Raw genomic sequence first — 11,546 nt, forward strand, 5'->3', positions numbered from 1 at the left:
TGATTGTCAAGCCACTCCCACCTGGTCCCATGGCCAGCAAGCCACTCCTACCCGGTCAATGACAACCAAGCTACACCCACAAAATAAGCCATGTCCACAGTGTGGCAGTAAACATTTTGGCAGCCCATCACTGCCTGATTTGCTATTCATTGCTATTTCTGTATTGTCTCAGCTGTTGTAATAACTATGTGTTCAAATATTGGTTTATGTATTTGTAAGCTGAACAAGTAAGGCTTATAATATTGCATATGTATTGAGAGTTGTTGACTTATTTTCTCTGGACTATCAGCTGGGTATCTGCTACACCTCCACGTTTCCTCTGCGTAAGTGTTCCTTTGACTATTCACAGATTACTCTGCACACTCCTTAACAATCTCTACCACAGGGAGTCCTTGACTTACGACCACAATTGCGCCCAAAATTTCCACTGCTGAGCTGAGCTGTTAAGTGAGTTTTGTTTCATTTTGCCACATTCATTAAGGGAATCAACGCGGTTGTTAAGTGAGTAACCCAGTTGTTAAGTGAATACGGATTCCCCATTGACTTTGCTTGTCAGAAGGTTTCAAAAGGTGATCACATGACCCCCGAAGTTTGATCACGTGACTTTGAGGAAGCTGCAGCGGTCGTAAGTGTATGAAAAACAGTCCTAAAATCCCCTTATTCAGCGCCATTTTAACTTGGTATGGTCGTTAAGTGAATGGTTGTAAGTCGAGGACTATCTGTATTTTGATTCAACGGATCGACACATTTCAATGTGTCGCTCCTCAATAGCGACGACACCGTCAGCGACAAAAAGCACATGACAAGACAGAGCAAGGCACCATGCGGCAGCAAACCCCATTGTCACATCAAGCCGGCGCTTACAAAAACTCCCACACGCGACGTTTTAAGCGGCATGCGTCAAAAACACAGACATCGTTCCACGGGATTCCGCACACTTACAGGGTGATGATGGATAGTTCAGCCATCCTGCAAGAATGCTGGTTAGTCCTCTCGGACTTACAGTAGCATTTCTGAACGCAGCTGCTGAGTGTGGGACGAGGTCAGCCCGAAAAAAGAAAATAAAAGAAAAAACAGAAAAACAAAACACAAAATAAACAAAAAAAATTTGCTTTTCTCCTCTCGACTCCTCTCCAGTTCCGTCCAATTTAAACATCCTCCTCAAAAACCGATCGATTAATGAATCCATAAAACTGATCAGCACAATGGCCCGGAGGCAAAAGCGATGCAGAAGGTGTGAGGAAAGCAAGGTGTGATGTTGTGTGGCACTACGACAGCAGCAGACAATGTCAAGCAGAGGGAACAAATGAAGATGGCGGGTGATAACAGTGTCGGGATCTTAAGCAGCAGCGGTGGTGGGGAAATAATGGGTAAATAGGAAGCAAAGATGGGAGAGAATTTAGCTGAAGTTTCAGTGTAGAAAAAGCCACAACTGTAACAGGTAGTCCTCGACTTACAACCGTTCATTTTATTTATTTATTTAGTGGCCGTTCAAAGTTACAATGGCACTGAAAAAAGTGACAACTTTTGCAGCATCCATCCCCATGAATTTGGGGAAGCCAAATTCACTTAACAACCAGGTTGCTAACTTATCAACTTCAGTGATTCACTTAACAACTGTGGCAACCAATGTCGTAAAATTGGACAAAACTCACTTAACAACATAAATGCGGGGCTCTGTTGTGGTTGTAAGTTGAGAACTACCAGTATTTATGATAGTTGCAGTTTCCCAGGATCGGGTGATTACATTTTTGCAACCCTCTGACAAGCAAAATCAAACAAAATCAACATGGAAGTTTGATTGACTTAAAAGTCATGCAGTGATTCAATTTACGAACGATGGAAAGAAAAGTTTTTTAAAAAGGAGCTAAATTCACTTAGCCAATGTGTCACTTAGCAACATATTTTTTTTGGCTCGGTTAAGGTCATAAGTCGAGGACTACCTGCATTGCTTGTTAAGCCCACAAAGGAGGACATGGGTGCAAATATAGGAATATTCCTAAATGTTCATGAAAACTCTCAATGCACTAGGTCAAGGGTTGGCTCTTCTTTGACTTGTGGACTTCAACTCCCAGAATTCCTGAGCCAATCATGCCAGCTGAGGAACTCTGGGAGTTGAAGTCCACATGTCATAGAAGAACCAACTTTGCCTAGCCCTGCACTAGGTTAAGGTTCAAGCAGCCCCAATGATGTCAGTTTTGCAAGGTAGACCAGACAACTAGATGAGGTTATTCTATTTCATAACTAATTTATTTATTTATTTATTACTTAGATTTGTATGCCGCCCCTCTCCGAAGACTCGATTTATGACCATTCTTTTAGGAACTATTCAGAATTACAACAGCCCTGACTTCAGACCATTTTTCACACCTACATGGTCACAGGATCAAAATTCAAATGCTTGGCAACTGGTTCATATTTGTTTTGAAATTCCCCAGCTATGTTGACTGGAGAATTCTGGGAGTTGAAGTCCACCAATCTTAAATTTGCCAAATTTGGAGACACCCCTGCTTTGATGGGTAGGATGATGGTACAAAATGGGTACAAGATACCAAGAAAATGACATTTCCCTTTTTTTTATTTCTTCTGCTTGGGAGGTTCCAATAGTTTAGCCTTGTTTTGGAAATGCACTGGGCTTTTCTGAAGGTTAAACCCAGGTTGGATGAGCAAGGGGGATTTTTTTTGGCCAAAGAAATCTCAAAGAATTCTAAATTCCATATTCTGCAACTGCACTACTGAAATTTGATGATTCTAAGAAGCTCGGGGATATTAATTGCCCTTTCCTGACTTAAATGTCCTGGTGTGGTGAAGATGCTGGACTAGAACTGGGGATATCAGTTTCAAATCAAAATTAACTTAACATTTAGCTATGAGCCAGCTGTGAGCGGCAGCTGCCAAAAAAAGCCAATAAAATCCTAGGCTTTATCAGTAGACGGATAGCATGAGATCTTGAGAACTGATAGTATATGGTATACTTTAAATTTTTTATACTTTCTTTTATAGTTTTTAATATACTGTACTTTTTATACTTTATACTAGAAAGACCATACTTGGAATAAGAGCCGGGTGCCGCAGTGGTTAGAGTGCAGGACTGCAGGCTACTCCGCTAACTGCTAGCTGCAGTTCAGCAGTTCAAATCTCACCATCGGCTCAAAGTTGACTCAGCCTTCCATCCTTCCAAGGTGGGTCAAATGAGGACCCAGATTGTTTGTTTATTTATTTATTTATTATTTGGATGTATATGTAAACATTATGCAAACAATGCACATTGTTGGGGCCAATATGCTGATTCTGTAAACCGCTTAGAGCAGGCTGTAAAAGCACTACGAAGCGGTATATAAGTCTAAATGCTATTGCTAATATTGCATCCAGTTTTTGTCGCCACGATAGAAAATAGATGTTGAGACTCTGGAAAGAGTGAAGAGAAGAGCAACAAAGAGGGGACTGGAGGCTAAGACATATAAAGAACCGTTACTAGGAATTGAGTATGTCTAGTTGATGAAAAGGATTGGGTGACCTTATAGCAGTCTCCCAATATTTGAAGGGCTGTCCCAAAGAAGAGGGAGTCAAGCTACTCTCCAAAGCACCAGAAGGCAGAACAAGAAGCAAGGGATAAAAACAGGAAGCAAGAGAGAATCAACCTAAAATAAAAGAGAAAGTTCCTGACAATGAAAAAATAATAAGCCAAATTGTTTGTCTCCAGAAGTCATGGATGCTCCAATACTAGAGGTTTTTAAGAAGAGATTGGATAATCATTTGTCTGGGATGGCATTGGGTCTCCTGCATGAGTTGGGCTAGAAGGCCTCCGAGATCTCTTCTATTATTCGGTTGTTATTCTGTTTTGGGTGGTCCATCACTGCAGATCTTCAACAACAGATCATTTGTTCAAAATGGTATAGGCCATAATGGCAAAACTATGGCACACGTGCCACAAGTGGCACACAGAGCCATACTGGAGGGCACGTGAAGGGTTGCTCTGTGTCAGTTCCAGCACACAGGCCATCTGATTGGGGAAGGCAATTTGGCCCTCTGAGAGGCTTCATAGAAGACTGACGGCAGAAAAAGACCTAGATGGACCATGAGCTCTTTTTCTGCCGTCAGTCTTCTATGTTTTCCTTGAAGCCCCGGAGTACAAAAAACTGCCCAATGGGCAAAATGGAAGTTCAGAAAACAGACTTCCGGTTTTCCCCGATGTGCTGTTTTTCGCACTCCAGGAAGCTTCCCTGAAGGCTCTGAAAAACAGCACAATGATCAAACCGGAAGTCTGTTTTTCCCAACTTTCGGTTTGCCCATTGGGCAGTTTTTTGTACTCCGGGGCTTGAGCCAGCTGTGAGCGGCAGCTGCCCAAAAAAAGCCAATAAAGTCCTAAGCCAGTAATGGCGAACCTATGCCACGGGTGCCACAGGTGGCACGTGGAGCCATATCTGCTGGCATGCGAGCTGTTGCCCTAGCTCAGCTCCAATGTGCATGTGTGTGCCGGATAGCTGGTTTTTGGCTCACACAGAGGCTCTGGAGGGCATTTTTGGCTTCCAGAGAGTCTCCAGGAGGATGGAGCGGGTGTTTTTACCCTCCCTCAGCTTCAAGGAAGCCTTTGGAGCCTGGGGAGGGCGAAACACAAGCCTACTGGGCCCACAAGAAGTTGGGAAACAGGCCATTTCCAGCCTCCAGAGGCCTCCAGGGGATGGGAGGAGCTGTTTCGCCCTCCCCAGACATTGAATTATGGATGTGGGCAATTGCGCATGTGCGATAGCAGGTGCATACACTCTTTTGGCACCTGAGGGAAAAAAAGGTTTGCCATCACTGTCCTAGGCTATATTAGTAGAAGGATAGCACGAGATCTTGAGAACTGATAGTATATGTTGTACTTCAAACTTTTTATACTTTATTTTATACTTTTAAATATACTTTCTATATTTTATACGAGAAAGACCACACTTGGAATAAGAGCCAAGGTGCCATTTTTCCGATCTTTCGGTTTGGCCACTTGGCCATTTTTTCACCGTCTCAGGCTTCAGTGAAGCCTGTGAACATGCATGGTAATGGTGAGGGGGGGGGGATTGTACGCATGCACAGGGTCAGCACGGGGGAGTGAACATGCATAGAGCGGAGGGAATGGGTGTGGGTGCTTGCATGCATGCTAGCATACACACAGACACAAACACACATATACAACCTTTTGGCACACAAACCCAAAAAGATTAGCTGTCATTGGTATAGGGCAGTGATGGCGAACCTATGGACGGGTGCCACAGGTGGCACGTGGAGCCATATCTGCTGGCACGCGAGCTGTTGCTCTAGCTCAGCTCCGTTGCCCTAGCTCAGCTCCATTACGGGACTGCCTTCTGCCGCACGAATCCCAGCAGCCAATTAGGTCCCACAGAGAGGGCCTTCTTGGGGTCCCGTTGACTAAACAATGTCGTCTGGCGGGACCTAGGGGAAGAGCCTTCTCTGTGGCGGTCCCGGCCCTCTGGAATCAACTCCCCTCTGAGATTCGAATTGCCCCCCCCCCACCCTCCTTGCCTTCTGCAAGATGTTGAAGACCCAGCTATACCGCCAAGCATGGGGGGATTGACCTCTCCCCTTACCTTTCCTGACTCAACATATGAGACTGGTATGATTGTTTTAGAATTGTTAGGTTTTTTTATAATAATGGGGTTTTTAATTTAGTTTATATTGGATTTGTATTTTATTGTATCTATTTTTGTTGTGAGCTGCTCCATGTCCTTGGAGAGGGGTGGCAAACAAATCCAATTAATAATAATAATAATAATAATAATAATAATAATAATAATAACAACAACAACAACAACAACAACAACAACAACAACAACAATAATAATTGTACAGGTATGTTGATTTTTGGATTGCACAGAGGCTCTGGGAGGGCGTTTTTGGCTTTCAGAGATCCTCCTTCAGCTCCAGGGAAGCCTTTGGAACTTTGGGAGGGTGAAAGGGGAGCCTACTGGCCCCCCCAGAAGTTGGGAAACATTGAGGGGTCAAGAAGAGACTGAATACTATAAAATCTGGGAAAGGGTCTATATTTGGTTCAACAGAAGAAATACCTAAAAAATCAAGACTATAAAGTGTGTTATTACAAAATTGTAAACAATATGAATACCTGTAAATAATAGAAAAATATAAGTACATATTCTTTTTTCCCCTTTTAGTATGATCTGATTGATAAAAGGTTTGTTTTAGAAACTTCTACTAAAAACGGAGCAGTTAGGGCTCCTTTTTTATTTGCTATTTGTTGTATGCTTTGTTGTTGTTTTCTTTTATGTATGTATGTTTTGTCTTCTTTTTTTTGGGAAAAAAAAGAAGTTGGGAAACAGGCCGTTTTCGGCCTCCAGAGGACTTCCGGGAGGTGGGGGAGGCTGTTTTCGCTCTCCCCAGGCATTTAATTATGGGTGTGGTCATTCGTGCATGTGCCATAGCACACATACACACTCTTTTGGCACACAAACCAAAAAAGATTAGCTATTGGTATAGGGGGTTGGAGTAGAAGACCTCCGAAGACCCTTTATATTCCTGTTAGTGTGTAATTCTGTAAAACACCCTCCATAGAGACCGGTTTCTCTATCAACAAGCTTCTGCACTGCTCCAGAGATGTTACCTTTCTACCTATTTTTCTGCTACGGTTCATGGCTGATGATGACGGACCATTAAACCTGACATTTAGAGGAAATAAGGGTCGGCAACATTGCAACTCGTCCTAATGGAAATCGTCCATCAAAATTGCAAGGGAAAGAAAACGCAAAGCCCAGCCATGCTTTGAAAATATTGAATTAGGAATTGAGTAAACTACATCCGCCCACAAGGAGAAAAAAATTGTCAAATAAGCATAGGGAGTCCTCCACTTACAACAGTTCATTTATGTTTGAAGTTACACCAGCACCGAAAAAAGTGGCTTATGACCATTTTTCACACTTACGAACTGTTCCATGTGATCAAAATTCAGACACTAGGCAACTGATTCATACTTATGACTGCTGCTGCTGAACCGGGGTGGGGGTCTTACGGGATCCCCTTTTGTGACCTTCTGATAAGCAAAGTCAATGAGAAAGCCAGATTCACTTAACAACCGGGGGGGGGGACCTAACTTAGCTACAGCACTGATTCACTTTACAACTGTGGCAAGAAAGGGCAATACAGTAGTACCTTTAGATACGAGCTGCTCCACATGCGAGTATTCCAAGTTACGAGCTGAGACGCGAGCAAAATTTCTGTTTGACACCAGAGCTCAAATTCAGGATACGAGCCGAGCGTCCACTGGGTGGCGCAAGAATTCCATTTTTTCCAGTTATCTCGGCGCGAAAAGCCAAATCTAAATGCATTCGTTCGAGATACGAATTGATCGACATACGAGCTCGGGTCTGGAACGAATTAAACTCATATGTCGAGGTACCACTGTATTCACTTAGCAACAGAAATTTGGGGCTCAATTGTTAAGTCGAGGACTGCCTGTCTCAGAAGTATCTGAAATAATAAATTCTTCTATTTTTATGCCATCGTAGCCATTAATTCAGCATTCATAAAATTGCAAAACACCCTTTTTATTAAAATGGCCTGTTGATCTGAGTTGATAGTGTACTACTGCCTTGCTGGTTTTCACTTCTGTTATTCTAAATGTTTCAAAGAATTGAAGGTTCATTTCTAGATGGGTTATTTGACTTTCTTTTAATTAATTCACCAGAATCAATTAATTGCAGTAGAATAGCAGTTGAGGAAATGGCTTAAATAATTTAGGATAAAGCATTCAGCTGATTGGTATGGATTTTCTTCCTAGACTCTCTGAAAGAGGCAGCTGTCTTTACTGGGGGGGGGGGGAATCCCTCATCTAAAAAAAAGAAAAAAAAGAAATTTTAAATAGTTTATGTTTCTTCCGAATCTCATTCAGGAGGGATGTGTGCTTTTTAAGAACCAAATGACTTGCAGCACAAATGTCCAGTCTCAAAATGATCATATTTTACACGCATTATATGAAAATCTATTTCTCTGATACTGGGAATGATTGAAGGGAACTAAAGAAGAACAGAGTTAGAAGGGATCTTAGAGGTCTTCTAGACCAGTATTTCCCAACCTTGGCAACTTGAAGATATTTGCTGGCTGGGGAATTCTGGGAGTTGAAGTCCAAATATCTTCAAGTTGCCAAGGTTGGGAAACACTGCTCTAGACCAACTCCTTGCTCGATGCAGGAGACCTTATATGGAGCCCTCTCTGCGGGCACATGAGACGTTGCCCTAGGAAAGTGATGGTGAACCTGTGGCACAGGTGCCACAGGTGCCACGCAGACCCTTGTTCGCTGGCAGGTGAACCGTTGCCCTAGCTCAGCTTCAAGGTGCATGTGTGTGCCGACAAGTTGATTTTTGGCTCACACAGAGGCTCTGGAGGGCGTTTTTTGTCTTCCAGAAAGCTTCCAGGGGAACAGAGGAGGAGATTTTTACTCTCCCCTGGCTCCAGGGAAGTCTTTGGAGCTTGGGGAGGGGTGAGACACGGGCCTACTGGGCCCACCAGAAGTTGGGGAACAGACCATTTCCAGCCTCCAAAGGGCCTCCGGGAGCAGGGGAAGCTGTTTTCACTGTCCCAGGGGATTGAATTATGGGTATGGGCACTTTTGTGAGCCGCCCCGAGTCCTCGGAGAGGGGCGGCATACAAACCTAATAAATTATTATTATTATTATTATTATTATTATTATTATTATTATTATTATTACTACTACTACTATTATTATTATTATTATTATTATTATTATTATTATTATTACAGTATTATTATTATTTGTGCGTGATAGTTTGCACACACACTCTTTCGGCACCTGAGGGCAAAAAGGTTCACCATCACTAGGTCAGGTCCACTGTGCATGGGCGCACGCCAGCCAACTAATTTTCAGCTAGCTCTGCTCTCACTGCCCTCCCTGGACTCTCCACGCGGCCCACTTTGGATGCTAGGTAAGTACAGGCCTCAAATGGAGGTCTCTGGGAGGGTGAAATCTGGAAAGCCTCCATAGTCTCTAGGGAGGGTGAAAAATGGGCCTACCGGAAATATAGGAATGGGACGTTTCCGGCCTCCTCAGGCTTCAGGGAAGCCAGCTAGGCCCAAAAAGGGGTGGGGCATTGGGGATCATTGCATTATGGGTGTGGGTACACTTGCGTGGGCTATCGCATGCGTATGTGCTTTTGTCAACTGAGAGGAAAAATGTTAGCCCTCACTGCCCTTTATATTATTCTGGACAAATGTCCATTTTCTTCTTAAAAGCCTCCAGCACCCACGACATCTGAAGGTAAATTGTTCCACTTTATAGTTCCCACTGATAGGAAATGTCTCCTAAGTTCTAGGTTGCTTCTCTCCTTGATGCCATGAAGGTCCTTTTTCAAGAGGCAACTGAACTTTCTTTGTTTTTTCTTGAAGATGTTTCACCTTCTCATCCAAAGGAAGCTGCTTCCATTCTTTAGACATCTCTCCTTTATAAACTTCCACCGTTACTTCTTCTCTTGTCCTCAGTTGCTTTGGAGAATAGAAAACGTGACAATCTTTGACGTTTGGAAAGTGAGGGAGGAAAGAGAGGAAGAGGATGGCTAGCAGCAAGATGGATGGGCACAGCAGTGACCTCTGCACACATTTTTAAGATCTGAAGGACTGGGTTGTGAAGAGATCCTCCTGGAGAACAGCTACGTATGTACGGGATTGCTAAAAGCCTTCTTCTGAAGAAGAAGAGGAAGAGGAGGAGGAGGAGGATAAGAAGAAGAGGAGGAGGAGGATGGGAGAGAGGACAGGAGGAGAAAGAGAAGGAGGAGGAGGAGGAGAAGAGGAGGAGGAGGAAGAGAGGGAAGAGAAAGAAGAGGAAGAAGAAGAAGAAGAAGAGGAAGAGGAGGAGGAGGAGGATAAGAAGAAGAGGAGGAGGAGGATGGGAGAGAGGACAGGAGGAGAAAGAGAAGGAGGAGGAGGAGGAGAAGAGGAGGAGGAGGAAGAGAGGGAAGAGAAAGAAGAGGAAGAAGAAGAAGAGGAGGAGGAGGAGGAGAAGAAGAAGAGGAGGAGGAGGATGGGAGAGAGGACAGGAGGAGAAAGAGAAGGAGGAGGAGGAGAAGAGGAGGAGGAGGAGGAAGAGAGGGAAGAGAAAGAAGAGGAAGAAGAAGAAGAGGAGGAGGAGGAGGAAGGGAGGGAAGAGGAAGAAGAGGAAATAGAAGAAGAAGAAGAGGAAGAAGAAGAAGAAGAAGATGAAGAAGAAGAAGAAGACGAGGAAGAAGAAGAAGAAGAAAAAGAAGAAGAAGAAGAAGAAGAGGAAGAAGAAGAAGAAGAAGAAGAAGAAGAAGAAGAAGAAGAAGAAGAAGAAGAAGAAGAAAGCACCAGCAGCAACAGCAATAAGCTTATTCTGATATTAATAAATCACTGGAAATTACTCCTTTTATCTGGTGTTACCTTGGTCATCTTCTTAAATGACCTTCCCAACTAGCAAACACTAAGGAAATCAAGTACAGGTAGTCCTCGACTTACGACCACAACTGAACCCAATTTTTTCTATGGCTATTGGAATCAATTCTTGAGTTTCGCCCCTTGTTACGACTTTTCTTGCCACTGTGAAGTACTGAGGTTGTTAAGTTATCAATATGGTTGTTAAGTGGATCTCACCATTCCCCCCATTGGCTTTCCTCATCAGAAGATCACAATATGGGACTCATATAACTGCAGACAGTGCAATTGTCAAACATGCATGTTGCCAGGAGTCTGGATTTTAATTCTAAGATCATAAGGGATGATTTAAACAATCATTTAGTGTGAAAAAGGGTCATGTCACTGTTTTCAAACCTCGACCAGTCACTAAATGAATGGTTATAAGTAAAGGACTCCCTAAGGCCACCATCAACCAAAGAAGGAAAGGAAAACATTTGGATCAGAGGTCTTAATTTTTCCTATTCCATCCTATCCTATTAATAAAAACTGCTTCCCTCTACACCTCAAATTCTGACGTTTGATGTAAACTAAAATGAAGAGACTTTCTTCCCACAAGCAAGACATGTAACCAACAATGTAAGGCATGATTGACACTTGTAATTACTGTTGATTTTATTCATGGACTGAACAAAACTTTGGATCCTTGGTACTCTCTGAACTTGATTGCTTTCTTGTAGACATTTCATAACTAGGTAGTATCATTAGTGTTATAAGGAAATGGGATTTGCTCTCTCCTCTGCTTCTACTACTGATGATGTTACCTAGTTGGGTCATGAAACATTTGCAATAAAATAATCAAACTCAGAGAACAACAAGAACCCCAGATTTCTCCTCCTCTTCTCATCTTCACAAACCCCTCTCTCTTCTAGTCCAGATGCTATTATCCAGTTGGGTAATGAAATGTCTGAAAGAAGACTACAAAGCTCAAAGATCACCAAGGTCCCCGTGGTCGTTGTCTTACTACTTCTACTTCTTCTTCTTCTTCTTCTTCTTCTTCTTCTTCTTCTTCTTCTTCTTCTTCTTCTTCTTCTTCTTCTCCTCCTCCTCTTCTTCTTTCTCCTCCTCCTCCTCTTCTCCTTCTCCTTCTTTCTTCTCC

General features: G+C 43.0%; 1 protein-coding gene across 4 annotated transcripts in view; it reads right to left on the reverse strand.

The window, feature by feature from the left end:
* Positions 1–11,546, reverse strand: part of ADCYAP1R1 (ADCYAP receptor type I) — a 132,623-nt gene that overhangs the window by 20,232 nt on the left and 100,845 nt on the right. For all 4 annotated transcript variants that reach the window (XR_011560569.1, XM_070767059.1, XM_070767060.1 and 1 more), the window contains exon 14: positions 943–1,023. Coding sequence is in view for 3 of the 4 variants with exons in the window: in XM_070767059.1 (XP_070623160.1) it covers positions 943–1,023 (81 nt within the window). In the remaining variant the exon portion in view is untranslated. The remainder of the gene's footprint in view (positions 1–942; positions 1,024–11,546) is intronic.

This window comes from Erythrolamprus reginae, chromosome Z (genome assembly GCF_031021105.1).
Source record: "Erythrolamprus reginae isolate rEryReg1 chromosome Z, rEryReg1.hap1, whole genome shotgun sequence".
NCBI lineage: Eukaryota > Metazoa > Chordata > Lepidosauria > Squamata > Dipsadidae > Erythrolamprus > Erythrolamprus reginae.